Source organism: Cavia porcellus, unplaced genomic scaffold (assembly GCF_034190915.1).
Source record: "Cavia porcellus strain 051 isolate PalLab524CR breed Dunkin Hartley unplaced genomic scaffold, mCavPor4.1 scaffold_28, whole genome shotgun sequence".
Taxonomy (NCBI): domain Eukaryota; kingdom Metazoa; phylum Chordata; class Mammalia; order Rodentia; family Caviidae; genus Cavia; species Cavia porcellus.
The window spans coordinates 41,115,395-41,136,765 of NW_026947511.1; the positions used below are offsets into that span (position 1 = coordinate 41,115,395).

At 51.1% G+C, this 21,371-nt stretch overlaps 2 protein-coding genes across 4 annotated transcripts; one reads left to right on the forward strand and one right to left on the reverse strand.

The window, feature by feature from the left end:
• Positions 1–732: 732 nt before the first annotated feature.
• Bysl (bystin like) lies at positions 733–9,801 on the reverse strand. The gene is made up of 7 exons (XM_003473652.5): positions 9,228–9,801; positions 5,409–5,571; positions 3,145–3,283; positions 2,721–2,854; positions 2,077–2,237; positions 1,893–1,995; positions 733–1,336 (listed from the first exon to the last, which is right to left on the reverse strand). Exons 1-7 carry the CDS (start codon positions 9,490–9,492, stop codon positions 991–993), a joined length of 1,311 nt encoding a protein of 436 aa, XP_003473700.1. The 5' UTR covers positions 9,493–9,801; the 3' UTR covers positions 733–990.
• A 39-nt stretch (positions 9,802–9,840) lies between these two features.
• Positions 9,841–20,993, forward strand: Med20 (mediator complex subunit 20). 3 transcript variants are annotated; one of them, XM_013156910.3, is made up of 4 exons: positions 9,841–9,963; positions 11,796–11,950; positions 15,502–15,755; positions 17,788–20,993. In XM_013156910.3, exons 2-4 carry the CDS (start codon positions 11,806–11,808, stop codon positions 18,001–18,003), a joined length of 615 nt encoding a protein of 204 aa, XP_013012364.1. In that variant the 5' UTR covers positions 9,841–9,963; positions 11,796–11,805; the 3' UTR covers positions 18,004–20,993. The 3 variants fall into 3 exon arrangements, with proteins under 3 accessions (XP_013012364.1, XP_005005442.1, XP_063094975.1); XM_005005385.4 differs by having other exon boundaries at positions 9,884–10,040; XM_063238905.1 differs by lacking the exon at positions 9,841–9,963 and adding an exon at positions 11,102–11,123.
• Positions 20,994–21,371: the final 378 nt, after the last annotated feature.

A 21,371-nucleotide genomic window follows, 5' to 3' on the forward strand; every position in this document is an offset into this window, starting at 1 on the left:
CCCAGCACTTAGCAGGCTAAGGCTGGAGGATTCCTTTGAGTTTGAGATCCATACTATGCAGTGAGTTCAAGGGTAGCCTGGACTACACAGCCATACTCTGAAAACCAAAACCTGACAAAACGGGACTCAGTTTAGAAAAATGCTAAGGATCCTAAATGCTGTGATAAACAGCTTGTGTTGTGGCGTTAACCTCCAAAAGTCACATGTTAGGCAGTGGGGGAGTGTGTGCCACTGCCAGCCTTGGGCAGTGCCCAGGGTGGAGCTGAGTACCACTGTGCCCCAACAAGCACAGTTCTGCCACTGAGTGACACTGCCAGCCCAACAGCTTGCTGTGGACACAGCACAAAAATACTATTTTCTCCCAGTCACTTAAAAATACAAAATATCACTCTTGGTTTATTGGCCACAAAACAGCTATTTGGCCCTAGTCTGCCCACAGCTGGTCTGAAGTGTCATTGGCCAAGAAACCGAAGAACCTGTTTGGTGCTGACCCGGATATAACTGCTCCCCTTTCCTGCCTCTGGGTCTCCTTCCCGGATGAGGGGTGCCCTCCGATGGTGGATGTCCTCTATCCATGGCTGCTCCAAGCAGCCTAGGAGAGGAACCCTGGAGATTAGGGGTTGGTGACTCCTGAGTGACTGGGTCAGAATCCACCCCAAGACAGGAGTGGGACAGCCTAATGCCCGTCTGGGGTCAGAGGGCAGGAGAAAGATCTAGCAGTGACACCAAATGTTTCAATAAATACCTGCGTTTGTTTGTACCCGCGTTCCAGTGCTGTGTGGGCCACACTGACACCCCCCCTCCCCCCGCCGCTGAGTGAGCAGGGAGGAAGGCTCAGAATGTAAGGGGAACCCAGAGGTCTCAGTCTTCCCTGCCCAGGACTGGGAGCAACAAACACCCGTGCCCTGTTCTCTTCCATCTGGCGTCCTTAGCCATAAATAGTGCCATCTTTAGTCACCAAGAGGGGACTAGGCCAGGCAACTGCTGTCCTCACTCCATGGCAGCGGGAACATCTTCTACATCTCGAGGGACAGCACTCTGAAGCTCGCGCCTGATCTCAGGGGACAGCTGTGGGTGGGGCTGCAGCCGGAGCAGTTCTAGGAGGGCCTCCTTCTGGTCCGAGGCCAAGTCAGCTTTGTAGCGCTGGGCCAGGGTCAGCAGGCACTGGTGCCAGAGCACGGGCAGCTCCCGCTTCTCTGTCCGGAAGCCCAGGAAGTGGAAGACCAGGGCATCCAGCACCCTGTAGGGCAGCGCGTACTTCTTATCCAGCAGCAGCCGCAGGAAGATGCTGTTGGCCCCGCTGTACTCCATCTCGGCGATCTTCAGCATGGCGGCACTGGGGGAGGGGAGGGGTCAGTGAGGCCGGGGAGCCTTCTCCTCTAGGGGCCCCAACTATGGTATTCCCAAGGGCCACAAGAGGCAGCGGGCCCTTTCTCACCGACTCGACCTTATTACTGGGCTGAGGATATAGCTCAGCAGTATAAGCACCTGCCTGGCAGGCACAAGGTCCTGACTTCAATTCCCAGTACCAAATAGGGGATAAAAAAAAGTACACATTATTAGAATCCCTGGCCTCCAGGTATCACCTCTGCGCACAGCCACTCCACACCCCTGTGCTGGCTTGGCCCGAAAGCCTCCCGGTGTCCAAATGTGTCACCATCTCTACCTGACCAGCTTCTTCCCCTCACGTGCTCACTCACCTGCAGACTGCTTCCTGGGGTCTTGTTCCCTAGCACTGACCTATCAGTGGGCTCCATCACTCACTGGCTTCTGCCATAAACCCAGGGCTGCGTTCTCAGCTCCCTCCCACGCCTGCCCCACACCCAGGTCCTGGCAACCTCCTGACACAAGTGCCTAGTGACTGCCCTGCTCCACCGTGCCACCACCGTTACCTGGAGTGCAGCACGGGGATGGAGCACTTGGTTATGATGCTGCCCACGATGATGGCTTCCCGGAGCGTACAAGTGCCCGACTCGCACAGCGGGATCAGGATCCCTGGAGAGCAGAGGGCGGGCAGTTGTAGTGGGGTGAGCGAGAGGGGTTACAGTGGGAAGCACCCAGTGCTGGGCTACCTACCTTTGAACCAGGCCCCAGGCTTGAACAGGGCCTTCTTCAGGGCCATGTAGAGGTGGAAGTTGAGTCGTTTGTACTCTGCGATGTCATCACGCACCCGGGGCAGCAGGACGAGGTTGTAGAAGCGCTGGGCCATGCGTTCCTTCAGGTTAGAGGCGAAGATCCTAGTGGGGCGGGAGTTCCCAGGTCCCCAGGTCACGGGACAGCCTGGCCCTGGGCCTTCAGACATCACTGTGTGCACGTGAGCGTGTAAGAGGATCCAGCCTTTCAGAGAGGGGTGTGTGGGGGCCATGTGCATGCAACCCACAGGTGAGCTTAGAAGGGACACGAGGGCAGCAAGATGTACCCGAAACAAAGTGTGCACTGACTGCCTTGTTTTTCTTTGTGCATTGCTGGGGAATCGAACCTAGGTCCTCATGCATGCAACCTAGGCAAGTGCCCTACCCCCGAACAACATCCCTAGCCCAGTCTTTGGGACAGTCAAGCTGGGCCTTGACCCCCAAAATGCAAGAGGAAAAGCTAGGAAAGAAGTGACAAGGCAGCAAGGGACAGAGCCCCAGAGTAATAGCCATGGCAGGGACAGCTGCCACCTTCTGCCCTGGTCCTCACCCGCATGCAGACGTGGCCACCCCATCCTGCTGCACTACCTGGTGGCCTGGTACATGGCAGCCGCAGTCCAGGCTTCAGGCTCCGTGACGTAGAGGATCTGTTCCCAGTTGGAGAGTGCAGGGATGATTTTAAAGGCCTTGGGCAGCTTTCCACTGCGGTACTTAGATAACACCTGGGGTCAGGGGGCAAAGTCACCATCTCTGTTAAGACCCATGGCATGTGCCATGTGCCAAGGCCTCAGCAGGGTGCCTTCCCATGTGGTTACGTGTGATCCCAGTGCCAGCTCTGCAAGGAGGCCCTTTACCACACCCTTGCCTCCGTGCCTGGAGTGGAAACCTGAACCCACATCTGCTGTGAGCCTGCTCTTGGCTACCACGCACCACTGGAGACACTCAAGGTGTCCTCCACCCCATCTGCATGAGGCTGAGGCTGAGGCACCGCAGCTACCCTCCCAGCTTTTACCTCCCGGACGCCTCTGTAGACGCCCAGCACTCGGGGGTCCAGCTGTGGCACAGGGAAGCCTGACACCTCTGACATGACCGTCTCGACCTCAGTCTGCTTCTCCGTTAGTTTCTCCATGATGATGTCGGCCAGAGTGCGTCTGCGGAGGCGAAGGGAGAGCTGGGGTCACTGTCCTGGAGCTCCAGAGCCCTCTCACGGTCCCTGTGAGCACCCATAAACAGGGATCCTGCAGGACAGTGAGGCCTAGTCTCCCTCTGCACCACCTACCACAAATTCCTGCACAGTGAGGGGACGGAAGCCCTTCCACCACCAGACAAGGCTGGCAGGGCAAACTGCTCAGGCTTCCGTCCTGGCTCTTCAGCCCCAAATGACTGTGGGCACATCACTCTGCCCCTCTATGACGGTTTCCTCTGCAGTGAAACAGAGGTAGTGACGGTCCTGCTGTGTGAAACCCGAGGACTACAGGCCTGCACACACACATGCTGCGTGGGACTGCTAGTACCTAGCAAGTGTGACGCTTCAAATACACCCATCATGTGCTGGCAAAACTGGGGACGCTGCTAACACCAGCTCTCCGCCTGACCTCTTTACTGTCACACACATCGTGATTACCTGCTGAGATTATAGGCTGCCATGATCACCAGAGAGAGATTATGATACGAACTTTTCCCTATTTGAATTTTCTAAGTTTAGGGGTCAGTCTCAGCAACTGAGCCAGATCCTATCTCAAGAAGTTTAAGCCATGGTGATTCAGTTCAATGGGAAGGCCCTGGGTTCAATCCCCAGTATTATAGAAAAAAAAAAATCTATAGAATATTCTATATTGCCAAGACTGAGTATATTCTCCCCATTCTCCTCAGCTTCCCTAAACAAAGGATATCAAACATAACCCTCCCTATCCCCGGAGGAAAGTCTTGATAGGCACTCTAGGCTGGCCTTGAATTCAACTCACATCCTCTTGGCTCAGACTTCTGGATGCAAGGCTTAAGAGTACTGGGCCACGGCAGGGCCACTGCGCAAGCACAGTCCCCTATTCTGTCTGGGGGCTGTGGTATGACAGTTATCTTCAGCGCCTCCTCACATGTGTAACTGGGGTGCAGCTTGGTGGGACAACACTTGCCTGGCATGTGCAGGGCCTGGGCTCCAACCCCAGCATCTCAAACTTATTAATTAAATTCTAAAGCTCCGGGTTTTACAGTCTCCTCCAGTGTGTCCCCAGACCCCAGTGATTGCTGAGCTCTGTAGCTCTAGTCTTGCTTTCTTGCAGAGTGCCAGGAGTCCTGCTCCTAGTAGCTCATCCCTTTTTTCCTGCTAAGCTAATGAGGGTCATCTATGGAGCAGGTGTCATGAGGCAGTGGGCGGGACTGAGGCCAGGGACAAGCCCACACCCTGAATGTGCACTCTGTGACACCTGCAGCCACCACTGGGCATCAGTGTATGGGGGAGGGAGGTGTCCCCCCTGTGCTCTTTAGCTGTATGGGTCACCCCCTCCTATCTTTTCATGGTGTCACAGCAACGAGATGCACTAACCCAAACTACCCCAAAGACCAGAGGACAACAGTGTGTCACCACCATTGCAGAGTAGAACAAACTGGCCCAAGGCCCTTGCCCTACAGTCCCTGCCTGGAATCTGATCACATGCACTCTGGAGCTGGCATTTCTATAGGTAGGAGTAAGCCAGGAATGGTGCACTCTTGTAATCCCACATTCAAGGAGACTGAGACTTGAGAATCTCCAGTTCAAGGCCAGCCTAGACTATATAGCAAGGTTTTGTCTCCAAAACCAAAACCAAGACCAAAACCAAACTCTTAACTGGAGGCAACTCCCCACTCTGAGCCCTAAGCCACCCGGAGACATTTGGCATTGTCTGGGCTCACTTTTGGTTATCACAACTAGAGGGAATATAGCTACTGATAGTAGAGGGTATGTGTCACAGACTGCTGCTAAATATCCATGTGTTTAGAGTTACTTAGCCTCAAATGCCACTAAGGCTGAGGACCAAAGTCCTGGGTTAACTATACTGTAGGTGTGAAAGAGATTGCTCGAAGAGATCGCTGAACACACCATGACCTAAGGCAATGGAGTGAGGGGTCTACCCTGATGCAAGGGACAGAAGGGGAGAGGAATCTGGAGTTTGGGCCACTTTGGCCAAGATGATCCCCCACAACTAGCAACCTCAGGCCCTTCCCTGAGGCACAGGACCTGGGCACTTGCTTCTCTGCAATGCTTTCCACAGGGTCTGCTCCCCGAAGCCGCAGCGCTACCTGGCAGGAGGGTTCTTGTTCATGAACATTTCAATGGCACGTTCATCTTCAGGGTCCACAACCACCTCTGCATGGTGGCTCACCCCTGTCATTTTGGCGGCCTTTTCCAGGCTGGGCCACTCCTCGTCCTCATCATCTGATCCATCCTGTGGTGCTCCTGGGCCTAAAAGAGGGCAGATTAAGGGATGAGCAGGAAGGAGAGGCCAAAGGATTCAGAGTCAATTGAACTTTAACCAGTGGTGCAGGACTGGTGTGCTGGGGGCAGATACGGATGTACGCATAGACACAGATGGGGCGCATGCTATCTTCCTCTTCAGGGCTTGCAATCTTGCTTTAAAAAAAAAAAAAACAGCACAACACGTGAAACAGTGAGATAGCAATGTCAGTAAATAATGGTGAACACATCACCCTCCATTTGGCAGCAAGAACTGCTCTGTTTTGTACGTGTGCATTACTTGGTTAACTCCGATAAACAAGGAGATGCTGGTACTATCCCCAGCTGTGAAGAAGCACCCTGAAGCTCTGCAAAGTGATTGGCCCCAAGGCAGACCAGGTTTCACTGTGTCCTTCTCTGCTAGTCACACACTCAGCGGGGGTCATTTAGGACAGAGGTGTGCTGGGGGTGCAGCTCAGCAAGGCACACGCTTAGCATGTGTGAGGCCCTGGATTCGAGTCCCAGCACACCAAACACTAGACGAAGAACACCAACACTTTGAGGCAGAGTGTAACAAAGGCTAAAAGAGGGAGAGGGGTTGGGCATTTAGCCTCCACATGCCACTACCAGCTTGAATGTATGTTGAAGGTGATTTCCCTTCTTAGCTCCAGACCCTAATTCCGGAGGCCTCTTGGGTCACTGCTCCTGAATGAGCCCACAGGCACTTCCAGCTTTACGTGTTATCAGCTAACCTCATTCTCCTCCCCTCCTGGGTCTACTTGCCCCATCTCCTGGCTCATCCATCCAACGCCCACCCTGGGAAGCAGTCCTACCTTGTCCTCTGCACCTGCCTTCAACAGCCAATCAACTACTACGTCCCATTTGACTCTGCTGGTCCAGTGTTTCAAATATCCTTCACAGCTTCAGCAAAGCCTGCATCACCATCCAGAATAAGCTTCCAGAAACACCCGTGCCATCTGGTCCATCCTCAAAACTCTCCGATAGTTTCCCACTACTGTGAGGTTGGCTTTACACCCCGGCGAGGCTCTGAGACTTGACTCCTACCCTCCTCGCCACCACCCAAAGATCCATCCCTGCTGCAAACACTGCGCGCCTGCTCTGTGTGAGGCACCGCCAGGAGCGCTATACGGGAATATAAAACGTTCTGCCCTTGGAGAGTCTACATTCTGATGAACAGAGAGAGACATGGTGTTCCAGCCTTTTAACTCTTATTTTCTTTGCACAGTGCTGGGGAGCAGTAACATATGGAAGTGCTATGAGAAACTATGCCCGACAGGCATATGGAGACAGGTAGGGTACTGCAATTTTAAATGGCATGGTTGGACAGTGTCTCAGTGCAGTCCAGGATGACAATTCTGATCTTTGTGAACAAGGAAAATGGAGAACCAGGTGCCCTTGTGGCGCCTCAGGTGACGCTGAGGCTGATGTCTAGGCCTGTCAGTTTTAGATGGGAGAGCTCAGGTTTCATTACTGCACATCAGTGAAATGTTCAATGTTCCACCAGCCTTACCTAAAATTGCCAGATAGGTTTTGGGAACTCAACAGAGCTACAGAAAAGTCAGTAAAGAATAATGGATCCCTCAATCAAAAATCAAATTTTCCTGCCAAAAAAGATGACTGAGAGACCTAGCAACAAGCTCTGTCCCTGCCTCTGATGATCCAGAAAGACAAAAATTCTTTCCCTTTGATCCTCTAGATTTTGCAAGCTTGGACCTGGATGGGCAGCACCAGAGCAGAGCTGCCTTCATGATGCCCAGGGGAAGAGGGCTCCAAAGGCTGCTGCTGTGGGCCCTCTTCACCTGTGAAGATGCATTCCCCATGGGAAGCTGATCTGCTGTGGTCTCATAGAGGCATTCTTTCTATCCTGGAGGTTGAATTTCTATCTGCTTGTTATGACAGAATACTTAAATTTCTTAGTGCTTTATAGTTTGTGTGTGTTTGTATAAGTAAAGCATTTCTGCTTTAAAAAAAATAAATGGCATGGTCAGGGCAGGCCGCTCTAAGAAGGTGAAAAGCTGAGGAAGCAAACCTACAGGTGTGTGAGAATAGACTACCCCAGGCAGAAGGACAAGCCCCCGTGAAGACCCTGACCTTCCATGTTTGAGCAACAAGGAAGTCTATATAGGTGGACTCGGACAAGAGGTCACACTGGAGGAATGTCATAGGACACTGCAGCAATCTCCAGCTGCTGAGTGGATGGTAAAGTTTACAGTACACTAATTAGGAAGCTACTGGAATAATCCAAGTTCGGGATCACAGTAGCTTGAACACCGTTCAAGGTGGTGAGAAGTGGTCTGATGGTGGACCGATTTTGGAGGTAACGCCCTCAGGATTTTTGCACAGATAGATACGGAGTGAGAAAGAAAGGAGTTCCAGGGTTCTGCCTAGAGATAGGGGAAAGACAGGAGAAGGATTAGGTTTGTGGAAAAGGTCAGGATTTCTTTTTTTCTGGTACTGGGGATGGAACTCATGACTTCCCGATTGCCAGGCATGCGGTTATGCCACTGACCTAAATCCCTGGCCCTTAGGATTTCTGTTTTGATGTGTTAAGTTTGGAATAAATAATAGACTTCAAACTGGAAACACCATATAGGTACCTGAATATATAATTTGGCTTTCATGAAGAGATGAGGTCTGGAATATATAGTACAGCAAACAGCTGCTATTTACACCATGAAATTTGATGACAGCAACAGAGAACACAATGTATCTAAGCAAGCCCCAAAGACTCAATTTTGTGGTCATTCTTTTTGAGACAGGGTCTCACTTTGTAGTGCAGGCTGGCCTCAAACTCCAGATGAGCCTCCTGTCTCAGCCTCCCCAGTGCAGGACCAGCCGCCTGTGGTGCTAGTGAACGCCTGTAATTCAGCAATTGAGAGGCTGCGGGAAGAGGATTCCTCAGTTAGAGACCAGCCTGGGCTATGTAGGGAGTTCAAGGCCAGCCTGAACTACATAGTAAGACCTGATCTCAAAAAACAAACATAAAAAACAAAACAGAAACAAACAAAAAGGCCAAGGACAAAAGAAGAGTGAACAAAAGACACTAAGAGGTTAGGTGACTGTGAGACAGGTGTGTGTCGTCTCAGAAAGCAAAGAGACACTAACCAAAAGGGTGCACTCAACTGAGTACAACACTGATTTCAGGACAAGTAAGATGAGGTTGGAGGATGAGAAAAACACTCCCTCCCTAAAGACAGCGAACGTCATTCAACTAATCTCTACTCCTCCTTGTCCCTGAAACAACACTGATTTTTCTGAATGAAATAGTCCATTTGTTTTCTCCTGGGCTAGACTTCAGGCCTTAAATCCACACACGTCTATCTTGCTGGTTTCTGTATCAAAACCATCTAAACTCCCAGCACGGTGCGAAGTGCTATGCAGGCAGGAATTCCATAAACAGTAAGCCAATGGACACAATGCTAGAACTCAGGGGCGCCAGCGCTCACTTTCGGTTGGCTTGACTGTGGGATGCCGGAACCTTGGAGTGGGCGTGAAAGGCTCTGGCCAGGGCCCAGCTCCCACTTACTCCAAGAGTGTAATGTAGACCCCTCACATTCCAAGCGATTCTGGGGCTGGGCTCCTTTTAAAGCACCACCCAAACGCAACTCACTTCCCCCTCGCTCGCCCAGGGGCCCCGAGCTCACCCAGTTGCGTGGCGCGATCCCGTGGCCTGGCGGGTCGGTCCCCACTCCCGTGCTCCGCCTCGAGCTCCTCCTGTTGCTGCCGGGCTTGCTGTAGAATCCGCCGGCTGAGCCGCGGCCCCACGTACTCTTCCTCCTCTTCGGTTCCGCGACCCCGGCGCTTTTCCCGGGCCCCTGCCCGCACCGCATCTCCAGCCAAGATCTGCTCGGCCAGGGGTGCATGCTTTTCTTGACTCCCGGCCCCACGGGCCGGCTTAAACTTGGGCATTTTACTCCGAAAAGTTGCCGAGAAGGTTTACACGTGGGTACGCCGAAAAGCACTGAGTGCGCTTGTGCGATGAACTCCTAAGCGTGCAAGAGGCTACTCAACTTCACAGCGCCCCCAGCGTTCGGAGGTCGGAAACGTACTAGGACGGTCCCACCTCTCCAAGAGCTCTGGGTCCTAGAACGAGAATTGGGATTCCCAGATAAATTCATCGCCTTTAAAGTTGAATTCTTTAGCTGATGCAGTTCATAGCCGTGTTTCTCAAGCCTCTTGAAGCTAAGCTTAGGTGCTCAGGCAAATCGCCATTTCCAGAGTTGCAAAGCTAGGGGGCGGGGCCTGAGCGTCGGCGTCGCTGGATACGTCACCGAAGGAGACACGCCCCGTTCCTTGTGCGCTCACGTTCCGGCGCTCGGTTTTGACGTATTTCCGGAGCTTCTACGCCAGTGCTCTGTGTTGCGGGGGGCTTCAGTGCTTGTGGGTGCTATAACTGTATCCTCGATCAGCGATCTGATAGTGCCAGCCTTTGAGCCTAGCGCCATGGGAGTGACTTGGTAGGATTTCAGGGGCCTTGTGGGGTGGGGCCTGGAGTTGTGAGCATCTTTGGAGGCCGCACTAAGCCCGGGAGGAGATTGGGGACCGAGGTCTGCTGTCCCCCAGGAGCTGAGCAAGATGTTCTCGGCTTGCGTGGATAGGAGGCTTTCCCCCCTTTTTCCTGGAACATGTGTCCCTTTTTTTTAGAAGGCGCCAGAGAGATTTTATCCCAGGATCTAATCATTGTTTAGTATCTTTTTTTCCCTTTTGTGGAACATTTTCCTGCCCTGAGACCTCAAAATACTCCTCGGGAGTGGCACTTGAGAATACACAATCTCCTCACCAGGACCTACCAGCAGACAGGGCCAGAGAGGCTAAGGGAACAGGAACGAAACGTGTACGTAAATTATGTTAGAGGCATTCGCCTCCACGCCCAGTTTTTCCTTATTTTTAATCCGTCTTAACGGAGCTGGGGATTTAGCTCAACGGCATAAGCACCTGCCTTGCAAGCAGGCGGTCGTGAGTTCGATCTCCGGTACCGATAAAAATGAAAAAGAAAAAAAAATCTGTCTTAACAAGCAAACACATCTCTGAGAGACAGTATAATGGAGTAGATAAGAGCATGGACCTGAAGTCTGGTTGCCTGGCTTCGAGTCTTGGTTACACCTCACATTAACTTTGTGCTCTTATGCGAGTTTGTAAAGCTTTTCTGTATTTCAGTGTTCCCTTTTATAATGTTTATAGATAAACAGTACCTTTCGTGGGGCTGTTGTAAAGACTCAGAGTTAGTTCCTCTAAAGGCCTTAGCACCCTGCTTTTCAGATATTTGACGTTTGGTGGTTGTTACCTACTTTTAAGGGGGAGCCACACAATGAGAAGGAAATCTTGGCAATTCTTTGTTCCATTATTTTAATTAAATTCTTGTAAATATTGAGGCTTCTCTTTCCCCAAGATTGTAAATCTGAGCCTCTTTTCTCTTTGTTCCTAGGCCATGGAACGGGACTTTCTGTGATAGAAATGTTCCATATCAACATTACCCAGTATGTTATCTGCCAGCCCCATGTGGCTTGTGGCTGCTGTACTGGAAACCTCAGGTTCTGAGGGTTAGTAAAGACATGCTAACCCCAAGCAGCATTCTCCCTAATACAGACAGAACTGAACGGATTGCAAGGGGACGGCTTACAAGTAACGCCATTTAGGTGTTACTGGGGATTCAACCAGGGCCTTCCCACAGAGCCACATTCCCAGCCTTTTTAAAAGTTATTTTAGTGGCCGACTGTGTAGGTCAGTGGCATAAGCACCTTCCTGGCAAGGATGAGATCATGAGTTCCATTCCTGGTACTGGGGAAAAGAAGTTATTTTAAAAATTTTGAACAGGGTCTTGCCAACTTGTCTGGCTGTGTTTGAACTTATGACCCTTCTGCCTCAGCTTCCCATGTTATAGGCATGAGCCACCACACCTGGCTTCCCTTTCCTATTTTATGACGCTTTGTTATAAAAGTATATCACGTGGAACTTTACTTGAGCTTCATTATACATCCCATACCTGAGAGGTGCTAGTGTGTTAGGGAGTTCATTGCCTTGGTGAGGCCTGAGATCTGTGCTTTGGTTCTCAGAGGGACTCCCAGGGACAGGGTCTCTACTTTTTTGTCCTTAAGGAGCTGGGTCCAGGTACACGTCCCTGCTGAGCCGTCATTCACATTCAGGGCACAGGTAAGTGGCTCAGCCAGTGCAAGTGTCTCTGGACACCCATGACTTGGTGCTCTCCTTTCCAGTGTGTCCCAGATGCCTGTGGCTGAGGGCAAGAGTGTCCAGCAGACAGTGGAGCTCCTCACCCGGAAACTGGAGATGCTGGGGGCAGAGAAGCAGGGGACGTTCTGTGTGGACTGTGAGACATACCACACGGCTGCCTCCACTCTCGGCAGCCAAGGTCAGTGAGATGGGCCTGTGGGGTGGCTATGGGAATGGTCTTCATGGACATTCGTGTCCATTGACTTTGTCCTTTCTGCTAAGGGTGGTGTTTTGAACATGTGGCTAGGTTGGGGTTTTGTTTTGTTTGTTTTGCTTCGTTTTGAGATGGGTCTCACTGTGTAGCCCAGGCTGGCCTTTGAACTCATTGTAATCCTTCACTCGGGCTTCCAGAGTGCTGGGTTTACAGGCATGCACCACCGCACATGGCTGGCTGTCTGGCAAGACTTCTGAATTCATTACTTCTTAGTAATGAAAGAATTTGTCTTTTAGACCTGGCCTATTGTGATCTTTTTACAGCTGAAACTTTTTTTTTTTAAAGCTTTATGGAGGCATAACTAAAGTATAAACAGTCATACACATTTAATGCATCTTGAGTTGACTCTAAACTTCATACGACATAGGGACAGATCTATGATGCCATCATCAGAACCCAGACAATAAACCCATCATATCAAAAAAGTTCTGCAGGTTTTCTTTTGTACGGTTTGAATTCTTAAAGCAGGGTTTTTGCCGACAGTGTTGGTATATACCTATAATCCCAGGACTTACTACATAGTAAGACCCTGTCTCAAAAACAAGGGGCTGGGGATTTGGCTCAGTGGCATAAGCACCTGCCTAGCAAACGTGAGGTTGTGAGGTCATGAGTTCGATCCCTGGTACCAAAAACAAAACCAAACCAAACAAACAAAACCCCCGAAAAACAGTGGTTTTTGAAGAATTGTTAAAAAACTGCATCAGAAATACCTAGGTTACTCCTAATGATGTATCTTTCTGTCCCTGCTTACCAGGTGACTCTAGATGTCATAATGCATATTTTAAACTCCCCAGATAATCCTTATATGCTCTGAAGTTTCAAGATTTTATTTAGGCCCTCTATATTTATTTATTTATTGTCTTTTTGAGACAGGGTCTCGCTATGCAGTTCAGGCTGGCCTTGAACTCACTTTGTAGCCCAGGCTGGTCTTCAACTTGCAGTGATCCTCTTGCCTCAGCCTCCCAGATGCTGAGATTACAGGTGTGCAATATTTTTGTTTTTGGAGACAGGGTTTTGCTGTGTAGGTCAGACTGGCCTTGAACTCACTAATTAGCGCTGGCTGGCCTCAGACTTACAGCAGTTCCCCCATCTCAGCCTCCCAAGTGCTGAGATTATGGGTGTGCACCCCCACATTCCTCTTAGAGCCAAGAATCTTTGTATCTGACTCTGAGCTGTAGAGTCTGTAGATCTATGTAAAGGCTTCCTGTTTCCCCCAACTGGCCGGTGTTCTTGGCCACCTCATTAGCATGATCTTGACAGATGAGTCAAGTTTTGGGTTTTTGGGCTAGAGTGATGAGACGGGTGTAGATGGTGCTTGTGATGACAAAAAGGGAAAGAGAATCTTTGCATGTGAGTTAGGGAACCTGGTTTTCTTAGCCTCGGCTCTACAGTAACGGCCTAGGACAGTGTCGTAATACAGAGAGCCCTTGTTCATGGGGCAGAGGCCAGGGGGCTGGAGCCCTGCATACTAACTTCAGCAGTAGGCAGGTCCCAATGCCTGTGTGTGGCTGTTGCCCTTGGTCACTCCCTGCACTTGCCCTCCTCGCTCCCTTCAGGCGTGGGAGGCATTGGGGAAGACTGGTGCATGGCGGGAGGGGTAACCACTGTATTCCTGTCTCTGCTTTGGGCAGTGCCACCGGCCACGCTGCATCGTCTATGTGGTTCTGGCCCCTGCTCAGTAGCCCTCCTTCCTGGCTCATCTTTTCTTTCTCCTTCCAGGCCTAAGGGTGGAGTGACTTCCTGTGTTACTAATCTTTGTGTTACTTCATCATCCTGTTGGGCTTTCTATTCTCTTAACCCTGTTTTTGTTTCCTAAATAATTGCTTCTACTGAAACTCTGGCATGGCTCTGTTTTTCTTTTTTGTTTGTTTGTTTTTTGTTTTTTGGAACAGGGTCTGGTCCTGCAGTCCAGGCTAGCCCTGAACTCACTATGTAGTCCAGAATGGCCTCGAACTCACATCAGTCCTCCTGGGTCAGGCTGTCAAATGCTGGGGTTATAGGCATGGTCACCATACCTGGCTGTTGCGATTTTTAAAAAAAGTGTGAAATGCCTTTTCATTGAAAAATCGCTTTAATTGCTTTTAAAGTACTTCCAAGACCATCATGCCACACAGCATGGATTAAGTGCATGACTACAGGGAGGGGCCCTGAGGACAGATGTGCACCAGTTTGAGGGGCTTTTCTTAGGGGTGTTTTGAACTGGTTCTGGAGGAAGGGCAGGGTGTGGTTTGGAGGTCTGCGTGCAGGAGATGGGCTGCAGGCTGTCTGCAGGGCCTGCCGTGTGTCAGGAGGTGGCAGCAGAGCTGAGCTCTGCAGTCCAGGAAAGTCCCTCAGCCCTGCTGGGCCCTAGGCCTGCTGTCCTCTCCCAGCTCCCTTGCCGCGTGCTTCTTCCTGCCCTGAGTGTCACCCTTCCCTGGATGTGGCTGCATGTGGCTGTGTCCCTCTTCATATCCCCCTGCACGGCCTGTTCCCCTGCTGACTCTTTCCCACTTCTGTCTCTTCCTAGCCTGTGGCTTTCTGTCCTTTTAGCGACTTCTATGTTTCCCAGCTGATGACTTGTTTTACTTTGTGCTCTTTTGGCCTTCTCTCAGAACATTTCACCCCTGACCCTCCATGAGATTGTCAGCTTCTTTAGTCTGGGGACTAAGTTGTCTCCAGGGAGGTCTTTGAGGCCTGGCACGGTATGGGGAGGTTTAAGAACACACCAAACACTTGCGATTGTGACAGCCTGTCCATTACCTCTTACGGTTTATTAAAGGAATCTTACTTTCCATTGACATAACTTTTATTCCTTGCAAAAAAACCTATAGAAAGGAAAGAACGAACAAAAAAGTCCTTTCTCAGAAACTAAAAGGACTGAGCTGCAGCTTTGAACTGGGTCTTATTATCCTAGATCCTGGTTCCCTCTGCTGTAGAGTGCCGGTTGCTGCTTAGATCTGCAGGCCTTCTTAGAATACTCTAGGGGTCCCCGCTTGCCTTCAGATGAGACCTCACCTTCCAGAGGCCTGGCGCACAGGCTTCATCACAGGTTGGCCCTGGCCTGCCTCATAGTCCCGTGCTGGCATTCTCCGCTTTTTCTCCCTGCTGCTCCAGGACTTTGTCCCGGATATCTAAGGGGAAGAGCCAAGGTAGGAGGGGGTGCAGCTGCCTCACTGACCTGCCTACATGCTGTGATTTTACTTATCAGCGCATATGTGACAATTACTAAAATGTGTGCTAGTGATGATCAGAATTAGGCATCTGTCTCCAAGCTCCCCATACAGTTTAACAGTGAAGCAGTCATCAACCCGCTCAGAGTTCCAGGTGCCCCACCCCACTGACCTCTACTGCCCTTCTGGAAAAGGCCTTTAATTGCAAAGTCTTCCCTCTCACACTGCCAAGGTGACACATTTGCCCTCTGGCTGTCCTCTCTGCCCATGACTGTTGTGGGGTGTGCCCGTGACAGCCCTGTAACGCGTAGGGCTCTGTCCCCGCAGGTCAGGCTGGGAAGCTGATGTATGTGATGCACAACTCTGAGTACCCACTGAGCTGCTTCGCCCTCTTTGAAAACGGCCCTTGCCTCACCGCTGACACCAATTTTGATGTGCTCATGGTGAAGCTCAAGGGCTTCTTCCAGAGCGCCAAGGCCAGCAAGATCGAGACCCGGGGTACCCGCTACCAGTACTGTGACTTCCTGGTGAAGGTGGGGACAGTCACGATGGGGCCCAGTGCACGGGGCATCTCCGTGGAGGTAAGACCTTGGGGAGCTAGAGCAGGGTGCGCAGGGTTCGGCTTAGCAGAGGGCTCTGAAGATCTGACCCCAGCAGGGGGTATGGCAGCCCAGGCCTGTAATTCCTATACTGAGAGAGGCTGAGGCAGGAGGCTCCAAAAGCAAGTTAGTAAGGTCCAGACTCAAAAGAAAGGTGGGTGCTGACGATGTAGCTCAGTGGTAGAGCACCCCAGTTCAAATCCTCATACCACAGAAAGGCCCCAAAATGTTCCCCAGTCTTGCCCAGTTCAGCCTGGCCTGGATGGGTGCATGCCTGGTCCCTTTCTCCCGAGGACCTGTGCTTCCCTGCCAGGATCTTTTATCTTTTCTTTAATCCTTCTTCTCACCCGGGATTGGAAGGGGAAGTGGCCACACCAGGTAGAACGTGTGGGAAGCCTGGATCGCTGGAGAAGGGTTGGGTCGTCCAGAAGAGGAACTTAGGCACGAAGGACTAGCCAGCCCTTCCGAGGAGGACTCGAGGCACGCTTTCTGCCGCGTGTGTCCGCACATCGTGGGTGTGAAGAAGAAATGTGTCTTGCCTCTTGGTATGCTGTCTGCTTCCTCTTGTGTGAGAGGCAAAGAGGGAGATGGGCAGTAGCTGATGTCGGGGTCAGTGACAGTCCACACCCTGCCACACGCTCAGCACTGGAGGAGAGACTTACAGAAGTAATCTTACAAGGCTTGTTTTGAAAAATCAGTTAGCATAAGATTAAGACTGAAACACAAGAGCGATTTCTTTTTTTTCCAGTATTGGAGCTTGAACCCGGGGCCTTCACACTGGGCTACATCCTTTTAACTTTTTACTTTGAGACAGAGTCTCAGTAATTCACTGAATCGCCCAAGCGATCCTCCTGCTTCTGCCTCCCGGTATGCTGGGATGACAAGTGCGCCTAGCACCACGCAGTGTTTGAAGTTAGTCTAAGAAACACCATAAAAGGGGCACAGTGGTTCTGGGAATTCAGCTGGCAAGAGCCCTGCTGACTGGTTGGGAAGCTTCCATGTTAGGCAGGGGCTTAAGCCATAAGAGACCTAGAGAAGATGAGTGGAGGAGCCAGAAGGAGCCTGGGGGAGTTTCCGCTCAGGAATTTCAGAGCCGAGACTTCCCAAGCCATGTCAGTTATGGTGTGCCTGGACATGCTGAGCCCCGGGGTTCCCGTCAGCCTCCGAGTTTCCAGCTGGTGGTAATACACACCCCGGGTTTCTTCCTTACGTTTCCTTGTGGCTGCTCTCAAGGAAATTAGACTGTGAAAACCTAAGCATGTGTCCTTCGGCCTCTGCCACATGGGCTGGGACACTCATTCTCAGGGTTGGAGCCGAGCCTGGGTGGCCCTCGAGTCTTGAGCATGGCCTTGGGGACCCATAGGAGTCTTACTCCACGTTTAGTTTCCTTTCCTCCTTCCTCCCTTTCCTTCCTCCCTCCCTCCCTCCTCCTCTTTCCTTCCCCACTCCTTCCTTCTCTCTTCCTTGCTTTTCCTTCCTCTTCTGTTCTCTCAGCATTCCCCTGGGCTCTCCTCAGATGTCACCCAGGATGCTCAGTCCAGGGTCCACCTCTGGGGCTGTGGCCAGGCCCAGCTGCAGGAGGAGAACATCAGATGCCAGTGGGAAGGCTGTGGGCTGGGGCAGTTGAGTATTTTCCCTGGCCAACACTGGGTTAGAAGGGGTGTCTTTTCTTTTTTTACTTTGGTGTTTTTGGGTTTTTTGTTGTTTTCATTTTTGATACAGGAGTGGAGCTCGGGGCCTCACGCTTGCCCTGAGGCACTGTGCCACTGACCTACATCCCTGGCCCTTTTAGGTTCTTTTTGAGACAGAGTTTTCCTATATCCTTCAGGCTGGCCTTGGTTTCACTATGTATCCTCCTGCCTCAACCTCTCAAGTGCAGGGATTATAGACTTCACTACCACACCTACTTCTGGAGGCATGTCTTCGACCAGGACTGGAGAAGTTGGCAAAAATAGAGGAGAAGCAGCCCTGATCCTTGCCCTGGCTCACCTTCCCTCTGTCTCCTTGGTCCCAGGTGGAGTATGGCCCCTGTGTGGTGGCCAGTGACTGCTGGAGCCTGCTGCTCGAGTTCCTGCAGAGCTTTCTAGGCAGCCACACGCCAGCGGCTCCTGCCGTGTTTGGGAACAAACATGACGCTGTCTATGGCCCAGCAGACACCATGGTGCAGTACATGGAGCTCTTCAACAAGATCCGCAAGCAGCAGCAGGTGCCGGTAGCTGGGATTCGGTAGTGACTGGCAGTGCCAGCTGAGCCATGCCAGGGTCCTACCGAGGAGCCGAGGCCTCCCTCAGGGCCCAGGGCCCAGGACCAGAGAGATGCGGGACCTCCTCTCCCTCTGTGCCCCAGCCTGGGCTATGTTATGGGCTCTGCACAGCCTCCCTCCCCTTGGGCGCTTCCCCAAAGCCTCCAGCAGCTGCTGAATGGGATTTGGCCTGTCCTCAAGAATAGTAATTAGAAGGTGTGGAGACACTTGGCCCTTTGCTGCTTTAGGGGAAAGGTAGGACAGGACCTCCCTGCCCCAGCTTGGAGGGTTTGGCCTGGGCCCGGGGCTGCGCTGTGCTCCACTACGTGTGTGGCCGTGCTGTGCTGAGCCCCTCCTGGAGGTAGAGGGGGGCCCAACTGATAGGGTGGTTCTCATTTTGTGACCTGCTTGCTGCAGTGATTGGGGGAACTGACTTTCCAGAGGTGTGGCCTGAGTTCTTTGAGCTCTCCTGATACCTTTCCCTGTGGTTTTGAATTATGTGAATCCACAGGCTAAATTATCGTAACAGAATCAGAAGAAAGTGGCTTCTCACTAGATAGAAGTTTAGCTTTCCCCCCTCTCTCTTTTTTTTAAATGTCTTTTTGAGACAGCGCAGTTCAGGCCAGCCTTGAGCTCACTTTGTAGCCCAGGCTAGTCTCTGAATTTGCAGTGATCCCTCTGCTGCAGCCTCCAGAGTGCAGGGATTACATGTGTGTGTCACCATGCCTGTTAACAATGTGCCCAGTTTAGCTTCTCTTGTTGACAGTTCAGAGGTTAGCAAGAGGCCAAGGTAAATTTAATTCTGCACGGTTATCAGGTGCTCTGTTTTCTTACTCAACCTCCCCTAGGACACTGGCCTTACGCACAAAGCCAGAGCAGGCATACAAGTTCCATGTCCGCATTCCACTGCAGAAATAGAAAAGCTCACTTCTGCCCCTGTTCCACTCCTCCCTTCCCTTCTTCTCATGCTAGAGATTGAAACCAAGACCTTCCCACTGAGCTACATCCCCAGCCCTTTTTAAATATTTTTATTTTGGGACAGGGTCTTGCTAAACTGTTAAGTTGCCCAGGCTGGGCTTGACCCTCAAAGTGCTGGATTTCAGTGTACCCAGCTAGCATTTCTTTTCTAATGGCGTGTGACCTAGAGTGCTCAAATCATTGTGGCCACACTTTGGTGAAAGGTATGCCCTGGTCTGGGCAGCCATGTGCCAGGTGAAACTTGAGGGGTGCTGTGACTAAAAGATGAAGGACAAGCAGGGTGTGGTGATGCAGGCTTGTAATCCCAGCATTGGGGAGGCTGAGGCAGGAGGATGGCTGCAAGTTTGAGGCCAGCTTAAAGTGCATAATGAGACCTTGTCTCAGCAACAACAAAAAAGATGAGACTCTAGGAACGGAGGCCCAGTGAGTGACCTCTGCTCCGTGGAACTCAGCAGACACACCCAGGAATGCATTGGCAGCCATTCTGCAGTCTTGTTAGCCGGGCTGGGATAAGGACCGAGCCCAGAGCCACTGTGAGCTTAGCAGGATTAGTCACAGTGGGGAGTTGGCTCTGCACCCAGCCTAAGCTCTCTGCAGCCCTCACAGCTCAGAAGAGTGGCTGAGCTTGACCCCTGCACCAGGATTTGTGGTTTCTTGGGTTCTTTCTGCAGGCGTCCTTTGAGCCTCCAAACGACTCCCTTGGCTTCCATGCTCATCTCCTTGTCTCCTGCTGCAGAAATGTCTGGCCAAACATTTGGAATATACAAATGGTCTTGTCAAAGCTTTTTTCATGGGTTAGGGGTTGTTTGTCTTACACAGTTCTGGGGATCAAGCCTTAGCCCTTTTGTAGTTTTAGACAGAACCTTGCTAAGTTGCCCAGGCTGGGTTTGAATTTTGCCACCCTCCTGCTTCAGCCTCCCAGGTGGCTGGAATTATAGTCACACGCCACCACGCCCATTGCAAAATTGTTGATGTACCTGGTGCAGTCGTTATCAAGGATACCATCCATCCTTGCAGGCATCTGAAGAGAAATTGTTTTCAGGGCACATACCTGGGACCCGAGTCAGGCACTGGTCATGTTTCCCGTCTCGCTTTGGCAGGAAGCTCAGTTCCTCTTCCTCATTGCAGGATCTGTTATTTGCCTTTTTTGTCCCTTCCCTGTTTTTGTTATTTTGTCTTTACTCTTTAAATCTTGAGGTATGTTTTAGGCATCATTTGTATACAACAAATGCTCCAATTTTATGTTTTTAGTCTTCTGATTTATATTTGCTCTTGTCCAGGTCTATTTGTTTTTTACTTTAGGGAGCCTCAAGACTTGAGACACTGGGGAGGCTGGATTTTGTGAGCTACATGTTCTTACAAATTGAATGTGGGAAATAAGGTACTTACTATAAGAAGAGGCTTGGTTCCCTGCAACTGAAAAATATGCACAATATAAAATTGTTTGTATTTTGCTTTTTAGGCATAGTCTTTATTTACACATGTCCAGCTTTTTTGACTCTTGTTTGCTTGTGTTTAAGCACATACATGTTTTCCGTTTTGTTTTCTGTTTTTGAGGGTCTTGCTGTGTAGTTCAGGCTGGCCTTGAACTTGCTGTGGTTACTGCCTCGGTCTCCCAAGCACTAGGATCTCAGGCATGCCACACTCTGGAGCACGTTTGGCCAGCCTTGAAGCCAGAGACTGACAAGTGAAGTTTGAACTAGCATGTGGGTACTTTTGTCTGTCTTTGTCGTTTTGTGTCAATGAAAGGAAATGTACTAAAAGATGTGAATTGTTCCATTTTCCATGTGCACTGAGAGTGGTTCCACCCGAGGTTGCCAGGTGAACTCATGATTGGTGGGAAAGTCTGAAAGGGGCTTTCATGAGTAGTTTAGGGGACAGTTGTCAGTGTGTCATTTCTGAAAGTTTAGGTTTAATGAAAATTGGGTGCTGTTTGTATAAATTTAAGGGGGGAAGAGGATAGTTACACCCATTTTATAAATAAAAAATCCTAAACTCAATACATGAAAATGCTGTATTTTTGCTTCACCTCTGGGGCCCCTCCTTTTCCACTTCCTTCCCACCCCTCCATCCTCTGTTTGGAGATGCTGCAGCCTCTCCCCACCTGCAGTACCCTAGAGAGCAGGATCAGAAACTTCTCCTCTCATGTGGAGTTGGTGGGGACATTGCCAGCCTTGGCGGAAGTGCCGAGCAGGCAGCTTTGAGCTCCTCTTGGGGGCTGTGCCTCCCGGAGGTCTCAGTGAATGATGGTGGAGGCAGAGCCCGGCTTCTTTCTGCTCAGGACCCCTGGCTGCCAGCAGGGCCACGAGTGGCGCCTGGACCACTGGGGGGCTGGGTACTGTTAGGTGGAATTGGCCACATTTTAGACTAGCTCAGGG